Raw genomic sequence first — 24,667 nt, 5'->3', positions numbered from 1 at the left:
AGTACAAGAGTGTAGGAATACTCTGTTACAAGTAACAGTCTTACATTGAAAATATGACTCAAGTAAAAGTACAAAAGTATTTGCTTCAAAATATACTAAAAGTACCAAAAGTAAAGTACGTAGTAGATTGGTCCATTTCAGAATACTATATATTTTGATTTATAATTATTGATGCATTAATGTGTTTATCAAAGCTGGTAAAGGTGTATACTTGGTATACTGCAGAGTAGCTTGTGAATTTACTCCAGGTGTAACTAAAGTCTGATTTTGAGTGTTGATTATATTTCACATCATTAATCCAAATCTGCAAAGTAACTAAAGGTCTTAAATAAATGTAGTGGAGTAAAAGCACACGATTAACCTCTGAATTGTAGAGGAGTGGAAGTACAAAATAGCACAAAACTAGTTCAAAATTGTACTTAAGTATAGTACTTGAGTAAATCTACTTACTAGTAACCACTATGATTATATCCCCACCAGCCACAAAAAGGCAAATAAAAACAAAGACCAGACAGAAAAACATTGTTTTAATTGTGAATGAGTCTATAGCAATTTCATTTCCAGAATTTGAAGTTGCTGAACTTTTGTACAACTCAATTTCAAACTTTGTTGAATAGCTGAACCGAGCTCTGGGACAGTGTTCCATTGTCATGTCAGCACCCCCTGGTGGGGTCTCTTACATTTTTTTTTCAAAACAACACTATATATTTAACATTCCTTAGCTTGCATTTTTTTGTAAGTATCCTTTTATCAATTCCAAATAAAAACTGAAAATCAAGTAAAATAACATTTGCCCGTTTCCAGCACCTTGTGTTCCCCAGAATATACAAACCTCAGCCGACTGCAACTCAGATGTTCTGCTCAGCAAGTGGGACCTCGCCGAGGGGGCTTTACGTTACACTGTGGAGGCTTTTGGCAACAGGGAAAATGACAACTACTACAACTGCACCTCACAGTCCAACAGCTGCGCTATACAGGGCTTCAAGTGTGGAGAGTACTTGACCATCTTCATCACAGCTTTTGACGACGAATGTGCCAGTCCAAAGACGCTGGCGCCTGTGGCTGAGACAGGTGAGAAGAGTAGTGCATGCTAAATATAGAATATGATTAGCAGATACATTAATAATAAAAATAAGCTTTAGTACAAGAGAGGTATAACTTTTTAAGGATAAAGGAATATGTAAGGCTTCACTTCCGTATGATTGTGATTTGGGATGAATTGGCAACCTTGACTCTGATCACCTGAAACTGTGCAAAGTGTTAAAGGTGGAATTTATTTGCATGTTAATTTGACCCCTCTCCTCCAGTCCCATGCATTCCTCAGAATGTCACAGCCGTGAAGGAATGTGGAGCCGACTCCATCGCGGTAACCTGGTCAATGTTCGGCAGTGCGTTCTTCTACGTCGCCATGGCGATGGACAACTATGGCGTCATTCACAGCTGCAATGCCATGGATTTGATGTGTAATATCGAGGGGATGAAGTGCAGCACCAACTACACGGTGTACGTCATCTCCTCCAACTTCTTTTGCAACAGCTCTGTGAGCGAGATGATCCCCATAGAGACAGGTACTGTGAGGCTGATGTTTTATTTTCTATCAGTGTTTCATTTCAAAGTAGCCAAATAATGTCTTGTTTCTTCACCTTTATTTCATTCCAGCTGCTTGCCCATCGGACCACATTACTGCCTCTCTGGACTGTGCAGCCAACGAGGCTCTGATTTCGTGGCGCGGTCGGCCCAATATTATGTCCTACACCGCCACCATCTTGGATGAAAACCAAGGGCTCCTCAGCTGCAGCAACACTAATACCAGCTGCAGAATACCCAACCTGAAATGTGGCCAGCTCTACACTGTCACGGTCAGCCAACACGATGGCATGTGCCCCAGCATGCCCTCTGAGGCCATCCACATGGAGTCTGGTATGAACACGTTCAGCTCTAAAACATGGGATTTATATATGTTAAAACATCATATTTTATGTTATTATTTATTTCATATAGTGGTATGAAACGAGAAAGAAATACCTCAGATGATGTACTTAATTGCAGTTATTTAATAAATGCTTTTACTGTAGGTACATTTCCCCACTGGTTGGTTAATTTGATTTCTTATCACAACAATTTCGCAATTTGTAAGAGAGAAAACATGTATTTTCTTAATTTGGAAAACTTGATTTAAGATAATAATAGGTCAGATACAGCATGTAGTGCTGACTCCTATTGTTGCCAACAATAAATCAGTTGAGTGGTAGAGGCTTATTTCTTATATTGATGAAGTTATATCAGGCAGTGTAGAGATGAGCCTGACAAGAGGAGTCCTGAGAACGGGCGCTGTACAAAGGATAAACCTTTTACAAACATGTCTCTGGTGCCACCATCCGGCCAATCCTTTCATCCATCTTACATTTGTTTTCTGGTGTGTAATGTGCATTGCAGCACAGATTGGCCACATCATAACTGCCTATACATTAGCCTCTACATTGCGAAGTCTCTGCTTTACCCTTTGCCTGGACACAGTGTCTTTATCAACCGGCATGTAGAAAACATTTGAGGAGCGTACTTAACATTTCTATCTTTTATCTGTCTAGTTCCTTGTGGGCCCAATGTGACTGCCGATTTAGACTGCAGGTCACAGGTACTGACCCTCAGCTGGGATGCAACAAGTAATGCAGAAGGCTACACAACGGTGGTTTCAAACAACAATGAGACAGAGACCTACATCAACACGGAGCCCGGGCTGATGCTCAGCACACTGGAGTGTGGACTCGATCATAAACTGAAAGTAACATCCTTCAACAGCACCTGTGTTAGCCGACCCACAGTGTTGTCCAAGAGGGAAAGTAAGAGTTGTTTCACTTTTGACATACATAATATGTCTTCAATCAATCATAAAAACGTGTAAAGCATGCAAGTTAAGTTAAGACTTAGTATGAATGTATGCCTTCTGGAATGTGAGCAGCTTTCTAGGACTCTAATTTTAACAATTTCCTTAAAATGTGAGCTAATGTGAATTTGTTCTCCCTCAGCACCTTGTGTGCCCACGGATGTGATGGTGACAAGAACCTGTGGGAAGACTTCTGCAAAAGTCAAATGGAATGAAAGCCGTGGCGCCCTGCACTACGAGGCAGCTGCGGTGGATGAAGCCGGTCAACCCTTGCTGTGCTCGTCCAATCAGACTTCATGTACGTTGGAGGGCCTCGTGTGCAGCCAGGTTTACAGTGTAGGGGTGACCGCCACGGACGACACCTGCACCAGCAATAAGAGCTCTGCTGTGATACTACGGACAGGTATAGATGAGCAGGAATCCATTTCTAAGATGTGTTTATCCTTTTTACTGTCCATGTCATACTCTTCCATGTGTTTTTGCCCCTTGCTCAGTACCCTGCCCTCCCGCTCAGCTCAACGTCTCTGTGAACTGTGCCAATAACTCTGCCATGTTAACCTGGAGCAGCAGCCCCAATGCAGTGTCCTACACTAGCAAGGCAGTGAGCGCAGACGGATACGTTGTGAACTGCGGCGCAGGAATGGAGCTCGGTTGCCAAATGGATGGTCTGCATTGTGGCATGGAGTACACCTTCACTGTGTCTGCCTCAGACGGCGAGTGTCAAAGTCCTGACAGCAAGCCGGTCAACAAAACAACCGGTGAGATGGAGTTTTAGTCAGATTATTTTTCTTATTTCCAAGCTCTTTCTAACAAGTCATTTTCTCAGGCGTAACAGTGCACCTCCATCTTCCTTTCTTTCTGGATGAGTCCTAAAAAACACCCTCTTCCTTCCCATATTATATATTTACAGGGTGTATCTGCGTATGCTTTGGAAAGCTCTGTGACCGTCTCAGCCCTAGGTCTAAGTGCACATTCAGTATAATAATACAGCCATACAATATAATTTCACTTTATTTGATGCATGTCAAGAATGAAGGGATAGAATTGGCTATTCATGTTTTTTATGATTATTTGTATGTTGGTCTCAAACCAAAAACGCAGAACATACTATAGTATATAGGTTATATATAGTTGTACATATTTTCTAGTATAAGATTTAGATTGGCACACAACACTAGCGCAGGAGTCAAGGCACCACCTCTCAGTGAAGTACCAAGTTCGAGCAAGTCCCAACATAAAGCTCCAGAACAAAACCTACATTTGCTTTGCTTTAATGGTGTGCCAACTACTTTTTTTTAAAGGTCAAGAAAATATTATTGCATCTGAACCAAAAGGCGCACCTGTGCCATTGGAAAAATAAGACGAGAACCAATACTAAATATTCTCACTTGACTAACCTGGAAACGTTAGTCTAGTTTTATTACTTACTATGAGCATTATGTCTGACAATGAGTGTGTTACTAAGGCAATAAGATGTGTGCGGTGGAGCTCTTCTACAAATTATTAATTATTTTCTTAAGTGTGTGTGTGTGTGTGTGTGATCAAACTGCCACTAAGTGTCACTTCTTGCCTCCTATCAGCCCCATGTGCTGTGGAGAGCGTGCTCAACACCCTGGACTGTAGCACCAACAAACTGACCATCAGCTGGGCTCCGGCAGGCATGGCGTTAAACTACAGCGCCACCGCCCTGGCCGGAGACGGAACTGCTCTTCACTGCATAACAGAGGGTTCAAACTGCTGGATGGACTTACAGTGTGGGCCGCAGTACAATGTGACTGTCAGAGCCATCAGCAGCACATGTGAAGGACAAAGCAGCGTCCCAGAAACAGTTAACTCTGGTAAGCAGTGTGCCTTTTGTAAATGCAGCAAACTAAAGGTCATGATCTCTTGACGGTAAAATGTTCGCTTTACTCATTTTTACTACCAACATCTTTTCTCTCTCAGTTCCTTGTGTACCTGTGAACGTCCAAGGCGTAGTGGAGTGCTCCACTAACACGCTGCAGGTGTCCTGGGATACAGCTGCCGGCGCAGATTCCTACAGCGCCACATTAAACGGAGCGGGAGGTTTCTCTTATTGCGCTACAGCTGGGGATATCTGCGTCTTCCCTGATCTGGAATGCGCTCAGACGTATACGTGTGGTGTTGTGGCCCTGAATGACAGGTGTAACAGCTCTGAGAGCTCCATAATCTCAGCAACAACCGGTAAATGCACTTTTGTAGTTACAAACAAGTCTGTGTCTCTTATTTTGGAAAATCAGTGTAAAAGCTTTTACTGTACAATGTCTTTTTTTCTTGGACTTCCTTTTGAGAATGTTTGTGTTTCTGGAAGCATTTAGATTATAACATTTTCAATATGTTATTGACTATTTATTTAAAGCCTGGTGTGTTTCAAGCACAGGTAATGCAACAAAGAAAAGCTAATGCTCAGATCTGTCAACATATACACAAAGTGCAATTCCACAAGTTACTAGTTTTCTGCTCATGCTATACATACAGCTTACATCTCCTCCCCTCTTCCAGCTCCCTGTGACCCCACAGATGTGGCAGCCCTTCTGCATTGCAGCTCGGGCGTGGTGGATGTGACCTGGTCTGACAGCGCCGGAGCAGATAAATACACTGTCCTTGCTGAAGCCAACGGACACACGGACTCCTGTGAGGCCAGCAGCTCGTCCTGTGAGCTGACCCAGCTGCAGTGTGGGGGGGACTACACTGTGACCGTGCTGGCAGGGGACGGGAAGTGCAACAGCTCCATACACGCCAAAACCAACGTAACAACAGGTAAACATACACACAATTAGGAGTGATGATGAGGAGGAGCAGTTTCATTTACCTGGAAACTGCTGCTGATCATTTTGAGTTTATTGACGATCCAATTTTAGGGTTTATTTTCTGTTAAGTCACTTCTTAAAATTATATTTATATACAAAGGTATTTCATAATTTTTTTTATTAATTGATCATTTTTACTTTTAATTTTGCCTTATTTCATTTTTTGGTTTCTTATATACACCTCTGTTTGGTCAAATGTATATAATATATATAGACGGTTTAAAAGTTGTAATCATTGTTCGATTGCTGTGTTTCAAACTTTGATTTTGAAAAATTAAATATAAATTAAGTTTAGTACTATAACAATTATAAGCATTATAATAACTTTTATGTGAATGACGATTGCTAAAATGAAGTAAAAAAAACAACCCACCTGCTACTCTCAGAGATCTTCTGAAATAACCCGTAAAGACTGCATCTGTCTGTTGATGGGATTCGTTTTGTAGACTGTATCTCAACAAAAGCTTCCTCTCAAAAGACAAATTAATAACGTGTCACAATCCCCTGCTCAGCCCCCTGTGCTCCAGAGATAATTGACTACTCCCTGGACTGTTACTCCAACAATGCTACGGTCTCCTGGGTTAAAGACGAGGATGCCTTGAGCGTCACAGTCAACGCCACCTCCACCCAGGGACAGAGGACGTCCTGCAGCTCCACCAACAGCAGCTGTGTCCTGGAGGTGCTGCAGTGTGGACAAACCTACACCGTCCAGGCCGTCGCTCAAGGAGTCCAGTGTGCGAGCGAACCCAGTCCTTCTTTTCAGATTGTCACAGGTAATTGAGTTCTTTTTTAGTGGTGGGCTGGATAAAGTGTTCAGGAGGTCATTCAAGTATGAGGTGTTCAGGAACTGACTGCACTCCCCTCTTACCCAGCGCCCTGTACCCCTACAAACGTGGAGTACACATACTCTTGTGTTACTGGCATCGTCTTCCTGAGCTGGGACGAGACTTTGGGAAGAAAGAGTTTCCATGCTGAAGTGTCTTCTGGAGACCACATGGTGTCGTGCAGCACCACGCAGACCGACTGTTCCCTGACATCGCTGCTCTGTGGGCGCATGTATGACGTGAACGTGATCGCTCTGGCCGACCACTGCAACAGCAGCGTGCCAGGGGGAACTCAAATACAGACAGGTAGGAGAGCGAGAAGGACATGATGGGATCTGAAGGGTGGTGGATGACACAATGTATGTACTTAAATAAAATGTTCGGGTACCTGTACTTTATGTGATAATATAAATGTTATTCTACATCTACTCTATTACATTTTGGAAACAAATATTCTACTTCTAACTCCACTCCACAATTAAGTTATGAATTACTTTATAGATTCAGCCTAAAAATACAAAACATAAATGAATCCTAATCAATTATGATTATTATTATAGGTTTACCTAAACGCCAGTGTATAAGGTAATTCAGATTAGCCCCTCCTTTACCAGCTGTGAATAACACATTAGTGTTTCAATAATTATAATAACAATAACAAAATGATCAGCTTTAAAATAGAAAATACTTTAAATCAATCAAAACTTGAAAACGGTCATTATAAGCAGGCTGAATTTGTTAAACATCCAAAGGGAAATCCATGCGATGAGGCTGAGTCAGTTAAAAATATCTTCATATCATGGTGTGATTAATAAGTAGGAAATGATGACACAGTTACGGGAAATAGAGCGGGTAAAGGACAATGTTAAAAAGTATATAATATATAATGTGTCAACAGTCTACAAGGTGAAAAGTGTTGAATAGAGAGACACCTTACTAAAAAATACAAGTAGGTGTAAGCAATTTGCTTTCATTAAATGATGTTTCTTTGTTTTCCCATCAGCCCCCTGTGCTCCCATGAATGTCAGTTCCTCGCTGGTGTGTGACAACAACACGGCGGCGGTGAGCTGGCAGCTCAGCCCGGGTGCGGTTCACTACAATGTGAAGGCGATGGGCAGAGATGGCGATGCCAAAGAATGCAACACTAATAGCACTAGTTGTCTCATTCCCAACATGCACTGCGCCCAGATCTACCTGATCACTGTGACCCCCTTCTCTGATGGCTGCCAGGGCATGTACAGCTACCCACACACTTACCTTGCAGGTGAGCTGGAAACATGAAGTTTGACAAACACAAATGGGCATCAAGTCAGTCCTATGTCATTCTATTAAATTAGAATGCAAAGTAGTAAAATACAAATACTAAACGTGTGCTTCATTGGTTGTTCATGGTTAATGAGGCATACTGAATGTTGATGCAGTTCCTCCAGATACCACCAGATGTCAGTGGTGGAAAGTCACTAAGTATATTTACCAAGTAATTAACTTAAAGGTGGGGTAGGTAAGTTTGAGAAACCGGCTCGAGATACACTTTTTGTTATATTCCATGGAATGCTCTTAACATCCCGATAGCAATTAATATCTTAAGTGCTTTGACAAAAAATCCATAAAAAAATGTCATCTGTAGAAGCCGTAATACTGTAAAAAGCACGACCAATCAGTTTAGCCGGCCCGGCTAAACGGATTGGATGGCCTACCTGCCTGTCAGCCTTCCATCGGGGCACAAACTTATCTCGTGCCCTCATTGGTCATGTGCGCGTTCGTGTGTGTTGGAGGAGGGGCTCTATAAGGAAGTGGCAGATTTTCTCCGGTTGTGTATTTTCAAATTCTAGCGATCTCGAGCCGGTTTCTCAAACTTACCTACCCCACCTTTAAGTACAATTTCTTTTCTTTAGTCTCTTCATTTTAAGCTTTTAACTTTACTTCAGAAGTGAATATTGTATTTTATACTAAACTACTTTTACCTTACGTTATTTTAGCTATGCAAAACAGTAGACAAATAAATGATGACGTAGTGTGGATGAAAAGAAGACTTTGTTAATCCTGGGAGGAAATTCCCAACAGCAGTATACATATATATTTTTTTTACAAGTCTTTTTATTTCATTATAGTATACAGTAATTGATGCCATTTCATTTATATTGTAATATCACAGTACCACAGTACACTCCCCCCTCCCGCAAAAAAATACTTATCAATATAACTTAAACAACAGAGCCATGAAAATAAACATAAAACGGAAAAAAAGTAAACCCACATCAAATTAAAACAAACAAATAATTATACAATACAGCGACAATATAGACAATGACAACACAACTAGTATTTCTGGCCGTCAGGAAAAATAGCCACAGAGTGCACCATTCCAACACTGGTAATATCTCAGATATATTTTCCAAATAAGAAAACAATGGCAACCACAGAGCTTGAAAGATATGTCCACGATTATATTTTTCCAATGTCATTTTCTCCAGAGGTAAAAAATGTGTTATCTGATCAATGAAAAGTTTAAATGTTGGAGGACGTTCATTCTTCCAGAGTAAAAGTATACATTTCTTCTTCAACAGCAGTATATTGATGTAATTAAAATTAGCTGCACATATTTCAGCTGCACATTTTAACCTGTTAAATCCCGAGCCTGTTTTCCAGGTCTCGGGCTTGAAAATGACATTCCCAGAACAAATGACCATAACTACACTTCTAAAAGGGGAAAATTAATAATCTTTTTTGTCAAAGCAATGATAAACCTGTGAGTTGGATGTAGAAGAGTCAGAATCAATATAGATTTTTTTTATTTTAAAGTAAATACAGATTGAACATAGTAAAAAAAATGTAAATGATTGTGTCCGTCCAAAAAAACCACATTACTTGTAGTGAAAACCACCCTTGAATGATGGGAATGGGATAGTAGACTAAAAGCTTTCGGAATACAAACTATAACATATAATAAGTACCCTGTATCAAGATTGATGCAAAACAAGTGAAATTTGACCTTTTTAGAGAGATTTAGCAAATAAAACCCACTTCTGGGGTCATTTGGGTGGATGTGACCTATCCCTGGCCCCCCAAACATCTCTTTTTAACCGCTAGAGCCAATGGAATCGAGGGGAACTTCCACACACACACGCACATGCACACGCACACGCACACACACACACGTTACCAATTAAGGAGTGAGAGTGACGCATGAATTATGGATTATCAATAATGTTTTCAAAGTGACAGACACATTGGATTAATAATAACAGAATAACAGCTAAAGGTGAGCATATCTCCGTGTTTGGCTACCTAAAGCTACGTCGTGTGTTGTCTCTATTTGCTTCTCCTGTCACGAGTTCTGATCGCTCAGTGATGATAGTTATATTTCTATAATCTGTGGAATCTCAGGATATTAGCTAAGCTTGTTTGTGTAGATCCGATAAGTATATCGATCGGTATAGCTAGAGTTCTGTGCTAAGTGCGTTAGCATGTTTTCGCTCAGGGCTCATTTAGACCCTTCTTGTGAGACTTGTGTTTTGTTTCGGTAAAAATGGTTTGTATCATCAGTTAGCTGAGTTTCTTCCCGTTAGGGTTAGGGTTAGCGAGGTATGACACATACATTCATAGTTTTTTAAATATTAAGAAGTGTTGTGTTAAAAAAAGACCCGCTGAGGGGGTCTTTGGGGCTTAACAGGTGATGTGCACAATAATTATAGCCTAATTTTATAATATTAATATTATGAAATGGGCCATTCTGCATAACGAGAACTTTTAGTAATTGGGATGGAAATACTTTAACTTAAAATCTTTTTAAGCCAATAAATGAATATTGGTAATACTGTGTAACATTATGTGTTACTATAAGTGTTCCTAATAAAAGTTCAGTGTGTTTGCAACATTGCCACAGGTATCTTAGTTCTTGTATTAGATTCATCATTTAACATTGTTGTTGCCTTGTGCCCACTCAACCTAACCCTCCTCTCTCTTTCTCCTCCTCCTTTAAGGCCCCTGCCCCCCCACCAGTATTCAGGTGTTCCTGCAGTGTGTCGGTAACGTGGGCGTTGTGACCTGGACAGCTGCCCTACAAGCAGACCTGTACGTGGCCACAGCGGTACCCTCTACTGTGGGTGGGCACAACAATACCTGCACCTCCAACGGGACAAACTGCTCCCTCATGGACCTCTACTGCGGCGAGACGGCCGTTGTCACCGTGGTTACCATTGAGAGTGGCTGCATGAGCGAGCCCAGTCTGCCTTTTACTTTCCAGTCAGGTCAGAGAATGTATACGTGGATAATTAACGAATACTTAGACAGTGTTATTTTGGATTACTTACTATGAGAAGAGTGCATGGGTGAAATGAAGACTAGAGACAGAAGGATATTAAAGGAGATTATTAATTTCTTCGATAGCTGTCATTTGGATACAAGGAGCTTTTTAATGAGATTTGGACAGAGCCAGGCTTTCTTAAAATGTCAATTTATTTGTGTTTTTTAAATACTGTTTACAAAGCTGAATAAAATAAACAGCAATTTCCCTTTTTGGCTTTATTTATAATTTAGTAATTGTTTGGATAAAAAAGTGTATTCTTACCTAGTAGAAAATAACATTAATTGAATTCCCAAAATTCCACTTCAACACAGACTTTGTCAATATGTTAATATGAAAAAAATATTAATTTGATCAATATGAGAAATTGGTTTCATGGTTACATGTTTATTACGTACAAGAACATCTTAATTATTATTCTATGTATTGTTTGAACTGTTATCATATTGTTGCTGATCTGCAGAAATATGTAAGGGAATCACTTCATTTACAGTTTTTTCTCTTGTTCTCAGTCATCTGCCCACCCACCGGACTGATGGGATTGACCACCTGCAGGAACAGTGACATCAGAGTGGGCTGGGACCCAAGTCCAGAAAGTGGTGTTGAGTACTTCCTGCACTCTCAGGAGGATGACGGGGCCACTGCCAACTTCACCACATCCATGACATCCCATGTGCTCGCTGGGCTAAAGTGTGGCGAGCTGTACACCCTAAAGGTCGCTGCCACTGACGATGAGTGCACCAGCATCTTCAGCGAGCCTATTCAAACTGAAACAGGTTAGTATAACGTAAAGACCTGTCTTGAATGCTGACTTACAACAATGCAGAGCTAAAAGCTGGTTGTATATCTGTGAATGTAGTTTTTTTAATCCTATTTCTGTTAAGAACACAGGGTGATATGTTGGTATTTCTGGTTTTTATGCACGCCAAAAATTGATCAAACTTCCCAAAAACCTGCAGTCTTCACCAACGCTGAGTTGTTCTTGTTCTTCCTATTAAGTGTTAATGTTGATGTAAAGCACTTTGAAGATGTGCTATATAAGTAAATGTACCTTACCGTACCTTCTCTTTCCTGCCAGCTCCGTGTCCTCCCACCAACCTGACTGCCAGAGCCTACTGTGGCACCAGCTCTGTAACGCTGTCCTGGGCACCAAGTATCTATGCTATATCCTACACCGCTACAGTGACCGGTCCCCAAGGCCATGTAACTTCCTGTTCATCCAACACAACAACCTGCTCAGTGAAGCTGGATTGTGGACTCCAGTACATAGCAGTTGTGTTTGCTTTCAGTGAGACGTGCAACAGCAGCCTGGGAGAATCTCTAACCTTTGACTCTGGTAAATGATACCTGCATATGTCCAGGTTGCTCTGAATGTTATGTAGCTCAAAACCAATGATTCTCCCCCTCTCCCCTTTTACTTCCCACAGCTAAGTGTCTGCCTGACAGTGTGGAAGCAGACCTGGACTGCACCGCCAACTCCTTCGCAGTGCAGTGGAGGGCGAGAGTTAGCGATGTCGGTTCTTACACAGCGATCGCCATCGGCAGTGACGATACCCGTGTAACATGCGACTCCACCAGCACCAACTGCAGCATCCAGAACCTAAACTGTGGCGTCACCTACAGCATTGTCGTCACAACACCATCAGTTAACTGTGGCACCATCATGGGCTCCGACTACATAATACAATCAGGTAGCAAAAGAGCCTGAGTCTCAATCTACATAAAACTCACTACTCCTTAACTTTTCTCAACCTTAACTTCTGCATTCTAACATAATACTTCTCACATTGCAGATATGATCACAAATAAGAAACTCTGTCATTTAAGTCTGCCCTCAATAAACACCATCTGAAAAAAGCATATTTTAAATACAGCTTAATGCCTTTAACCAAAAAGCTTTATAGTTTATAGATTTATAACAGAAACCCTGTTGAGCTGCAACATGTGCACGAAATGTGCTATTTAAATAACATATATGTATTATTTGACTCTCTAACTCCTTCACCTCTTCACCCTCAGCCCCATGTAAACCAGATGGGGTGTTGGTGGATCTGCAGTGCAGCACTGACATGGCGGCGGTGACCTGGGAAAACTCCGGGCCAGACCAGAGCCAGACGGTGTCGGCAGTGGACAGCAGAGGGATGACCTACACCTGCAATTCCAGCAGCTCCAACTGCACCTTCGACCAGCTGAGCTGCGGGGAGAGCTACGTTATCGATGTGGTCGGCCACACAAATACATGCAGCAGCGACCCAGCTGTTGCAAGAAGGCTCAACACAGGTAGTTAAAGCTTACTGTAGCAAAGGATAACACACAGTCCACGCTATTGGAAATTCATGGTCTCCAGGACTAAAACATCACCATGTAATTAAGAGCAGTAGCAATACAAATATAGGTATGCCAGTGTACTTAAAAACACTTAAAGGTACTACTGTATCTTAATGCTTTTTAAGCTTGGTTGGTGAACACAATGTGATGCAACTAGTGTGATTTAAAAAAAAAAAAATGTCTTCCCCTAACACTAAGAACTCAACATTAGTTGAATAATCAATAATAAATACATATCAAAGTCTTTCAAAAGTTGCAATCTACAAAGCAAATAGCATCTTATTTAATAAACTCTTCGTATTATTTGTATATTAATCTGGAAAGTAACTTTAAGGTAAATGTAGGGGTGTAAAAAATGACAACCTTTGCCTCTAAAGTGTAATACCAAATACTATCAATATAACAATTGTTCAAGGATTACACCAGAAAGCTTGTATGCTTGTATCACTTGGTTACTTAATAGAATAGGGTACAACAATAGTTGAAGCAACTTCTCAGATATACGTTTAAAAACATTATAAAACTATAGACGGAGACACTATGTAGAATAGGGAGAAAATTACCCAAGGTAATATGCAATGTCATTAGAAACACTTAAATAACACTATTCCATCACTGATGCTGGATTAACGTTGCCCCCCCCCCCAGCTCCGTGCATTCCCACCCACGTTTCTGCACAGGTGGACTGTGGGACTGGGATCACCGTGGTGATGTGGGACTCAGCTCAAGGGGCCACATCTTACACCGTCTATGCTTGGGGAAACCTCGGCCACAACGCTGAATGTAACAGCACGGACACCAACTGTGATTTCCCTAACCTGGCATGCGGGCAGCACTACTCCATCTCAGTGGTGGCTCGCCATGAGTCCTGCGTCAGTTTGCTCAGCGAGTCCATCAACGCCTCCGCAGGTAATGAAACCAAAAGCAAATCAGCTGATAAACGGTGACGGAGATGCTGCATGTGTCTCTGCAAAGTAACGCAATGCCTGAAAGGAAATTAAAGTTAATTAACAAATGCAGTCATGAATATTTACAATATAACCAGAACTTATGAGAGAGACAGATTTTATGAATTTTAGCTGATCAGCCTTGGCTTTATCATATTAGGACACACACATTTTCAAAGATTCTTTGCCAACATGAGCTACAGGATACAATGATTTGTGAAAATAACTTTGACTTTGAAAACCTGAAGCAGAGTTGGCATTACATTTCTTGGACAGGAAACTTCCTTGAAAATGTGCAATACAGGGTGCTGAACAATACAATGAATTTAGCATAAAAAATAAGAAGTTTTTATTGGATTAAGGATTACATTTATGAAGCAGTCTAATGATCCACTATAGCTGACATTGATAAGCTCTATCGATAGTAATTTGTCAGGAATAAGAACACACAAATGGCAGTCTAAGGATTCATGACTATTACTGATTATGTTGCGTCTGATACCACTTTACCTTTTTGGAGACTTGCTGACATAAATTATTGGGCTAATAAGCAACCTCTGTATCATTGTGCTGAAAAACACATTTTCCACTGTTTCCTATGGTCGCCACTAGGTGCCTCTAAACAAGGATCAATATCAGAAAACCTTTATTCGTTCAGCCCCCCTAACCCTAACCCAACAGAGGGGACATTTACATTGTTACGGAAAAGGTAAAGAGCCAAAATAGCGAAATATTAAACAAGAGGCATGCATAACATATTTGAGATAGAAATTACACAAATAAAATGTACTAAAGTACCCATCCAGGTGGACACCCAGAAGTATGGTAACTGTTTTATAAAATGTATAAAATAAGTGTAGCATGTAGAAGTAGTGAAATAGCAGCCAATTAACAGTAGTGCAAGTAAACATATATATTGCAGAGTTATGACAGATTCTGTTACAGTAGTTGAAAAGTCTAACTAAGAGAAAACAGCCAGTAATAATAATAATTATAAAGCAGTATTCACGTGTTTTAGTCTTTAAAGAGATTTATTTTATTTAGAGAAAGTGTCAGGCGTGTTAATAATTCCCTCAAAACTCATTCTTAGTTTATACCATACACAGCAATTGTGTATTTAAATTTCCCTCTCTGTCCAGGCCCTTGTCCCCACAGCGGTCTGCAGGCGACCCTGGACTGTGACACCAACACCGCTGTGATGTCGTGGACACCGGGCAGCGGCATCCTCTACTACAACGCCTCGGCCTCTGTCCTTGCCTTTAACGCGGTGGCCCCTCTGACCTGCTCCACCAACGGCTCCTCCTGCAACATCAGCTCTCTGACCTGCGGACAGTCTTACAGGTTGAGAGTCAGCGGGCAGGGACTAAACTGCCCCAGTCCGGCCCAGGACTGGCTGCAAATCATCACAGGTGACTTCTTATGCTTTGTAGAGTTTGGCTGCCAGGTACTTTCTAGATTCGTTTTGAAACGGTATGTTGACTTCTTTGAGCCAACCATCCTATTATTTGTACCCACAAAAATCTTTAATTCATCAAAAATATTTCAACCTTTTTAAATAACTTTTACCAACAGTTTGTCTAATTATTTCAGGCATCATTTGATAAAATATTATTCTACTTAAATACTATTTACCAATTGCTTTGATCCTCTTCCTGTTTGGACATGAGCAGAGAAAAATCTATCTCTTTAAAATATATTTTAAATCTATTCTTTAATACAGATTTACTCTTTTATCGCATTTAATGATGCATTTAAACTAACTAACTCGCCATTCTTCTTTCCCTTCTCCAGCTCCCTGCCCTCCAACCAATGTGAAAGTGACCTCTTCCTGTGAATCGAACAACATCTCGGTGTGGTGGCAGGCCTCAGAGGGCTCTGTGTCCTACACAGCCGTGGCCGAGGACCAACAGGGCCGCAGCTGGTCCTGTAACACCAGCAGCAGCAGCAGCTGCCCGATCTCTGGTCTGCCCTGTGGACAGCAGTACCACGTTTATGTTGCTGGTGTGGACGAAGAATGCATTGGAGCCAAGAGTGATGTTAAAGTGATTCATACAGGTAGGTATTATAAAGTCATATTTGGTGACTTTTAACAACATGTGTGAATCAACTTGTGAATCAAGATGAGTTCATTCACATGTCTTCTTCTTCATGTTTCACATACATTCCTTCCTAAATGTCGTTATCTCCTAGTGGTTTTATCAAAAAATTATCTGTGCTGCCAGAATAGTTTGATGCTATAACCAGAAAGTACAACAATTACATTTAGACTAAATCCATATACTACATTCCTGTACATTTTCATTATTGTTTAAGTATTATAGTATTATATTCAACTTTTCATGAAGAACAGAATAATCTGCTAATATTATTGCTATTTACAGACGTGTAAATGAGTTGGACAAAATGTTTCAAACGTGTTTCAAAAATATGTAGCAAAGCTTTAAAGTTTGGTTCACAATGTGCATATGCACTAAAGATTATTTATAACAACTGTTAGTAATAGTTAATTTTAGATATTTTTATTTCGATTCCAGCTCTATTTCATTATGTTTTGTCATAGTTCATTGGTATTGTTATTGGGAGATTATTTGAATAAGTTCGCTCATGCAGCTCACAACACGTGAGGGTCTGGCTCGTCTCTAACCACTGTCCCTGTTCTGTTCAGCTCCCTGTGTGCCGCAGAACGTACAGAACGACCTGGACTGTCTGTCCGGCGTCTTAAATGTGACCTGGCAGTCGACGGGTGGCGTTTCTCAGTTCCGCACCTCCGTGGTCAGCAGCATAGGACACATCAGCACCTGCCAGACGGTTAAGCATCACTGCGTAGTGCCCAACATGCTCTGCGATCTGACCTACAACCTGACAGTGGTGGCTCTAGATGAGGCTTGCAACAGCTCCCATAGCCCCACACAGCAGGTCCTTACAGGTGCGTAAACCAATATATCAGCTCTTTAAGAAAGACCTCAACAACTGAATTCAATGAGAGCATAAAGTTATTCAAAGGAGCCAAGAGTGATGTTAAAGTGATTCATACAGGTAGGTATTATAAAGTCATATTTGGTGACTTTTAACAACATGTTTGAATCAACGTGTTATCAAGATGGCGTCTTCTTCATGTTTCACATACATTCCTTCCTAAAGACAACTTTATGTGGGATTGTCCTTATTTGGCGTGGTTTTATCAAAAAAGTATCTGTGCTGCCAGAATAGTTTGATAGATGCTACAACCAGTTTGAATTAAATACAAAACGTTGTCTATTTGAATAAAAAGAGCCTGTTTTTACATTTTTGGTATTTGGCTGTTATTTTCATTTTAGAAAATATTCTGTCCATTTTATATATATATATATATATATATATGTGTAATGCCGCAGGACATTTTAGTTTTACTGTCTTCTTCTATCCTCACCTCATCTCCTCCTCTTCTTCATCTCAGCTCCGTGTCCTCTCCTGAACTTCCTCCCCGCTGTAAACTGTGCCACCGGCGTTGTATCTGTAACCTGGAACAACAGCATGTCAGGGGTTGTGTACACGGTGACGGCGGTTGATGCTGCAGGTCAACGGCAACACTGCAGCGGGTCAATCGGCTGTGATCTCACCACGCTGCAGTGTGGGACGGACTACAACGTCACCATCACACCCTCCAGGGATGGATGTGTGGGCAGAGACAGCCCCACAAAGATGATCAAGACAGGCAAGGATCAATATTTTTGCTTTACTTAAATAAAGAGGTACATACTGTCGTGTCAAATGTTCATATAATCATTTAAATAATATCTATAGATTATGTCTCATACTCTGATTGCCTTTTACTCGTTTAAATAGTATTTTTAGCCCTATATGTGTTTAACAGAGACATACGTTTAGGATTTACATTTCAGGAAGGGCAACAAGTGGATTTGCAAATGGTTAAAGGACTGGGGGGTTTTATGGTTTAATGATTGGGATGTTTAGATAATGTCTAAAATGATGGGTGGGACCAGTTGACCAGTTGGCTGTTTTCTCTACTATATAGTGTGACGGTAAGCTGTGTTCTGGGTGCAAAGCCATGTTATGCTTTGAGGATGAAGTTCCTCTGTTCCTGCATTTGAGATCGATTTAAATTGTATATAGACTTTCTTTATTACTTTATTAAATATAGCAAAAGTCAAACTTTGTCCGTTTCTCTTAAGGGAATTAGAATTTCCTCCACACTGTTCTTTATTTTTGGGATATAATAATTTACTCTTGATAGATCTTATTTATGCGTCTTCTTTTTTGACACAGTGAAAACAGTCATGTTGAATAAACCTAACCGCCACCTGTTCCTGGTTCCCTGCAGTCCCCTGTGTGCCTCACCTGTCTGAAGTGGAGATCGACTGCCTGGCAAACTCTGCCTGGGTGATGTTTGAGGAGTCTGCTGGGGCTGAGGAGTACGTCATCATTGCTACCGACAGCCAAGGCTACGAAGAGACTTTTGAGTGTAACTCGATGTCAGAGGGAATGTGTTCGTTGCCGTCGCTGATGTGCAGCAAAAATCTCACCTTCACCCTCGAGGCCCGCGACCAGCAGTGCCCCAGTGCACAAAGCAATGCTGTCATAACTGAGACAGGTAGAGAAAAGAAAGTTTGAACACAGTCATACTGTGCTGTACAGGCTGAAATCAATTTAAGTGATTGGGGCTGTGATGAACAAACAGTTGTTGAGCGTGGTGCCATACACACGCTGTTTTTGGTTGTAATATAAATGGTATTTCAAGCAATAACTTTGTCTTGATTGGAGAGCGCATCTAGTTAATCAGAGTAAACAATCCCTATGTGATGTTGACTGGCAATAGTCACCACAACTGTTTGAAAATTGATACATAGTCTATACATAGAGGATTTATTGGTAGAAACTAAGAAGATATTAGCTACTTTTCTGAGAAACCCCCACTAAAGTTTGATATGTTCAGTGAAGGATAGTATCTGTAGCATCATTTTCCTAATCTAATGTAGCACTGTAGTTGTTGTTGTTGTATCTCACAGTGTTACTCCTTCCCCAGCTCCCTGTCCTCCTTCGGACATTAACACATCAGTGGATTGCAACACTGGCACAATCAGCATCGACTGGATGGCCATTGCTGGTGCGGTAACATACACGGCTACGCTGGAACAGATACACGATGGCACCACCTACTGCTGCACCACGCAAAACCACAGCTGTAACATCACCGATCTTCCGTGTGGAGAAATGTTTATTTTGCTCATTGTAGCTGAGGGACGAACATGCAACAGCACCCAGAGCGAAAGGAAGATCGTCAGGACAGGTATAAACTGAACATGTCACATCATGCATACACTACTATTTACAGAAGGCGGTTAAAGAAAGTAGAATTTAAGGTCACATATTATGCAAAATCAAAATGTTCATGTTTTTTTACATACATATTTGTCCCCTCTGTGTAAATTGATTCTGAAAGTTTCAGGAAAAAAGATTCCCTCTTTTTTTGTCCTGATCCATTTATATAAAGTCTGAAAATGAGCTGATCAGATTTGGTCCACTTTGTGATGTCATGTTTTTTTGGGATGTGTAACCATTAGCCAATCACCAACTGAGGTAACACCCGCCCACCTTATCACCTGAATCTCCTCCTAGAGCTCCATTGTGTTCTTTGTAACCAAATCTCTCTCAGAGGGGCGTGGGGAGGGGCTCCTTATTTTCATCTAAAGTAAAAGACAGAGAATCAGCACTTTTGAAACAGGGCTGAAACAGAGGGGATTATGGGATGCTGCAATGATCTGTTTGGTGTTTGGAGCCAAACACTTCAGAGACATGTTCTGTATATAACTGAGACCTATAATATATTGAAGAAAAATAGTATAATAGGGGACCTCTTTTAAAGAAGAAAAAAATGATCAGGTGTAAAAGAAACAATTAAAATGCTACATTTCTATATTGACCTTTCCCCGTCAGAGCCATGCATTCCTCAGAACCTAAAATCCAGTCTGAGCTGCAGCAACAACGTGGCCTCCATGTCGTGGAACTACAGCAGGGGAGGACAGATTTACAGAGTGAGTGCCGTGAGTACCGATGGACATGCCGACAAGTGCAGCTCCTTCGAAAACCAGTGTGATCTGACGGGTCTGAGCTGTGGAGAGTATTACACAGCGACTGTGCTGGCAGAGGACCAGGACTGCCTGAGCAAACTGAGCAACAGCGTGACAATCAAGACTGGTATGTTAAGTGCTTTACAAAAATGAAAGACAATAAGAAAATGGCATTTAAAATCAGTCATTAAAAAGAAAAGATAATAAAATAAACATTAAAAGAAAAAATACATGGATAAAAGTTACAGTGCAGTCTAAGATGTCAATAGTTCAATTAAAAGCACCGACAAAAAGATAAGTCTTCTGCCTGGATTTAAAAGTAGTGAGAGTTGCAGCGGACCTGCAGGTTTCTGGGAGTTTGTTCCAGATGTTTGGAGCATAATAACTGAACGCTGCTTCTCCATGTTTAGTTGTGACTCTGGGGACAGAAAGCTGACCAGTCCCTGAAGACCTGAGAGATCTGGATGGTTCATAATTTAGCAGGAGGTCAGAAATGTAATTTGGGCCTAAACCATTCAGTGCTTTATAAACCAGCAGCAGTATTTTGAAATCTATTATTTGACATACAGGACGACATTGTAAAGACTTCGGAACAGGAGTGATGTGATCCACTTTCTTAGTGTTAGTGAGGACTCGGGCAGTGGAAGATCTTGGAGTGGTTATGATATCAAATGATCTCCAAAATATATTTAATATCATAATCGATTAAGTTCTCAGTCATTCAAAACTCTATTCTAAACTCTGTAACAACGACTTTGAGCCACACATCTTTGTCTCTTCTTGCCAGTGCCCTGCACTCCTGCAAACGTCTCCTTGGCGGTGGACTGTGAGGACAACACTCTGACGACGTCCTGGACAGAGAGCTCAGGAGCGGACTCGTACATCGCCACGGTGCAGGACAGTTACGGACAGACCACCAGCTGCCAGGCCATGAACAAGGGCTCCTGCAATGTGACCGGGCTCGGCTGCGGTCAGATCTTCCATGTGTCTGTTGTCTCATCTGATGGGTACTGCAACAGCCCGTCCACTCCTATGGAGGACACGCCTTCAGGTAGGATGGAGACAGACGTGTACCGTACGTTTCGAAGAACATAACCAGATTTTAAAGCATGCAGAGGGAAAAGATGACACTTAAAATTACAGTTACAGTTGAGCTTCTTTTGAACCTCTATGGTTTATAACATTAATGTATATAATATAATTGTGTGTGCTAACCACACACTTAAAAAAACAAACTTTAGCTCATACAAAGCTATATCTACAAAATGTAAATAAAATTGTTTATTTTAAGCTGTTTTGCTTTGTAATTATCCAAACGACTACTACATTTGTTTTTGATATAGAATTATTTCAGTGCAATTTTAACTTTAACTAACAAGAATACATATTATATTGCTGGTAGTATTAAAGCTTTAGACAATATTAAAGGTAGGTTAGGTAAGAATGGAGAAACCAGCTCGAGTAAGCTAGAATTTGAAAGTACACAACCGAAAAAAATCTGCCCCTTCCTTCAGACTTCCTTACAGAGCCCCTCCTCCAACACACACGAACAATGAGGGCACGAGATGGAAGGCTGACAGGCAGGTAGGCCATCCAATTATCTGCCGCGGGCCAAGGCAGATAATTGGATGAAATATTTGTGTATATTTATTGTCAAAGCATTTAATTTATTCATTGCTATCAGGATGTTAAGAGCATTCCATGGAATATAACAAAAAGTGTTTCTGAAGTCAATTACCTACCCTACCTTTAAGTACTACAATCACTGTATATTTATGATCATCAGTAAGCTTGTCTTTCTTTTTTCGATTTCTTTGAAGCAATGTAGTATGTTTAAAGCACACTAAAGTTGTAACTGTCCTACCTCTCGTCTCAGTTCCCTGTAAGCCGAGACTGATCCAGGCAGTGATGGACTGCTTCATGCGGACGGCCACGGTGATGTGGTACCCGGCCGATGGAGCTCTGTCGTACACGGTAATGACCTCCACCGCGTCAGGCCATACCGTGAACTGTGAGACCAACACCACCAGCTGTGTGCTGGAAGGGCTGCTGTGTGGCAACAGCTACTCTGTGTCTGTGACGTCTTTGGGATGGTCCTGCTCCAACATCGCTCACATGCCAGGACAGCTGGTCACTGGTGAGGGACAGCACCTCACAAAGCTACATGCCTAAAGTCCATCCACTCAGTTTTGTGTTTTAAATATTGTCAAACATAATAAACAAGGTATTCTCAGGTTCCTACAAAAAGTATGGAATTGTATTTTAGTTTCTCCAGGTCTGTACAGTATTCATAAGAGAAAAGAGTGTACAATATAAATGTATTCCAATATTTGATTTTACATGACACATAATTGCAGCTAAAATGATATGCGTTGACCTCGTCTGGGACGTTTTACTGTGCTACAGTACCTAGTGACAATCTTCTGGAAATTATTTGGCTACATAATAACATAGGCTACAGTTTATAGTCAGAATGTCACATACATGTCAGTTATATACATAAACACCCAGCTATGTGTACTAAGATATTACATATGGTCCTAAACATATACAAAGAAGAATATAAATGTAGGGACTTAGAAATGGAAAGTGTGTAGGTACAGTAGTAATTTTTACTCATGAACACCTTTTCTCTCCCAGAGCCGTGCATCCCTGAGCAGATCACCACTGAGTACAGCCTTTCTATCGGCCAGATGATGTGGGACATGACCGCTGGGGCTGATTACTACACAGTGGAAGGGGTGACCGATCAGGGCCAGATGGTCTCCTGCGTCACCAACGACACTTACTGTGCCATGTACAACTTTGACTGTGGCCAGATGTACAATATAAACGTCACAGCAAACAATCAGGTCTGCCAAGGCACGTCAATCTCGACCGAACCCGCTTCAATAACAACGGGTAAGAAAACACATTGATGAGTTTTTGCATTGTCAAGGTTCTTAACGGAGTGAGATCTCTCTTTGATAGTCTGCACTGATAGTGTCAGTATGAGTGTTAGGATCTAGGACCTTCAAATTATGTTTAACACATTTTGTTTTTGACAGGAAGTTCAATTAACAACTGTTTTGCAGTCAATTTTCATGTAAACACGCCCAACTTTTTCTTATTCCAACTATTCAATTCTGATGGTTTGCTGCTTTTTTTTACTTACTATCACTAGGTTTTGGGGTGTTGGTCAAACTAAACAAGACATTTGAGAGCACAACTTTACTGAATTAACTGAATTAAATGAGCAGCATAACCATGAAGGAAAGAAAGTCACTACTTTTGGCACATTTTAATATCTTTTGATATTTCCAATTTTTTTAATGTATGTAGTACAGATGAAAACTTGTATCTGCATCCTTTAACTTGTTCTGTCTCCTTTTTTTTCCATCAGAGCCTTGCCCACCCCAAAACGTGCAGACCACTGTGCAGTGTCAGAGCGACGTGGGGGTCGTGTCATGGGAATCCAGCTTTGGGGTGGTGGGCTACGAGGTCAGCCTGGCCGGACGCGATGGCCACTCTCTGTCCTGCTCCACCAACGAAACGTTCTGTACAGTGGAAGGCCTCCACTGTGGAGTCGTCTACTACACTAACGCCATCGCCATCGGAGAGACGATCAACAGTGACGAGTCCACTACTGTCCTGCTGGTCTCAGGTATGCTGCTGTCAAACACTGGCTTCATTATAGTAATATATTACACAATGGAATATACTATATTATATGGAATACTCTTTGCCCTTGCTGACTGCTGTGAATCTGATCAAGTATTTCAAGTGAAAACATTAGAGGATAATAATTATACATCTGTTAAAAAAAATTCAAACAGTCTCTTACATTTCTCTCAGGTAGAAAAGTAACAACATTTGGTTAGGAAACACTCACATGGCAATATTTCATATACAAAATAAAAACCTCTTCATGGCTTGAATCACCAACTGGGTAACGATAAGAGCCCTGTGCTTGGTAACCGAGCACTATTTTCAAAATTAAATTTCTTCTGTTGATTCTCTGAAGACTAACACTGTAAAATAATATTTTGATGACTGTTTTTTTCTCCTTGTACACGTTTTTGAGATAATCCTGATTTAAAGAGGAAAGTAATGTGCCAAGGAATGTACTTCAGAGCATGCAAATGTAGGAAACACGGAAAGATAGCATTCAACAATAATAAACATTTAAATTGCATATGTTTTGCAGTAGTAAATGTATTAAATAAAAAAGAGAAAACCTCCTCAGGGTTGATTCGTATCTATTTTTATTGATAGTGGGCATTCCTAAATTACATACACTGCTTCCCAAAAGATTTGAAAATATGCAAAAAACGAACTTTTAAATGGCAGTAGGCAGGCCCCAAACTAAATCCTTGCATTTAATATTAAGTAATTGGATGGTGTTAACATAAGCGCATCATTTGCAGTTGATGTAGGCCTACTAGATTTTGTGTGAAGATCAATGCAGTGTGATCAATGAAATTGAACCCATATCCTGTTTGT

At 40.8% G+C, this 24,667-nt stretch overlaps 1 protein-coding gene across 1 annotated transcript in view; it reads left to right on the top strand.

Annotated features, from left to right (window-relative positions):
* The window catches only part of LOC117444999 (uncharacterized), a 44,527-nt gene that overhangs the window by 5,468 nt on the left and 14,392 nt on the right, over positions 1–24,667 (top strand). Inside the window, exons 7-35 of the mRNA XM_034080395.1 lie at positions 805–1,071; positions 1,308–1,568; positions 1,660–1,920; positions 2,589–2,840; positions 3,027–3,287; positions 3,379–3,642; positions 4,465–4,722; positions 4,829–5,086; positions 5,405–5,662; positions 6,225–6,485; positions 6,585–6,842; positions 7,540–7,800; positions 10,520–10,786; positions 11,355–11,618; positions 11,921–12,178; positions 12,270–12,533; positions 12,862–13,122; positions 13,819–14,079; positions 15,257–15,526; positions 15,909–16,172; positions 16,783–17,043; positions 17,554–17,811; positions 18,439–18,708; positions 19,141–19,404; positions 20,052–20,312; positions 20,973–21,236; positions 22,062–22,322; positions 22,826–23,086; positions 23,568–23,828. Of these exons, the coding sequence (XP_033936286.1) occupies positions 805–1,071; positions 1,308–1,568; positions 1,660–1,920; positions 2,589–2,840; positions 3,027–3,287; positions 3,379–3,642; positions 4,465–4,722; positions 4,829–5,086; positions 5,405–5,662; positions 6,225–6,485; positions 6,585–6,842; positions 7,540–7,800; positions 10,520–10,786; positions 11,355–11,618; positions 11,921–12,178; positions 12,270–12,533; positions 12,862–13,122; positions 13,819–14,079; positions 15,257–15,526; positions 15,909–16,172; positions 16,783–17,043; positions 17,554–17,811; positions 18,439–18,708; positions 19,141–19,404; positions 20,052–20,312; positions 20,973–21,236; positions 22,062–22,322; positions 22,826–23,086; positions 23,568–23,828 (7,590 nt within the window). The remainder of the gene's footprint in view (positions 1–804; positions 1,072–1,307; positions 1,569–1,659; positions 1,921–2,588; positions 2,841–3,026; positions 3,288–3,378; positions 3,643–4,464; positions 4,723–4,828; positions 5,087–5,404; positions 5,663–6,224; positions 6,486–6,584; positions 6,843–7,539; positions 7,801–10,519; positions 10,787–11,354; positions 11,619–11,920; positions 12,179–12,269; positions 12,534–12,861; positions 13,123–13,818; positions 14,080–15,256; positions 15,527–15,908; positions 16,173–16,782; positions 17,044–17,553; positions 17,812–18,438; positions 18,709–19,140; positions 19,405–20,051; positions 20,313–20,972; positions 21,237–22,061; positions 22,323–22,825; positions 23,087–23,567; positions 23,829–24,667) is intronic.

The sequence above is a fragment of the Pseudochaenichthys georgianus genome, chromosome 4, assembly GCF_902827115.2.
Source record: "Pseudochaenichthys georgianus chromosome 4, fPseGeo1.2, whole genome shotgun sequence".
NCBI classification, from domain to species: domain Eukaryota; kingdom Metazoa; phylum Chordata; class Actinopteri; order Perciformes; family Channichthyidae; genus Pseudochaenichthys; species Pseudochaenichthys georgianus.
Note: the sequence above shows the minus strand (reverse complement) of the source record. Positions and strands in the feature narration are given on the sequence as shown.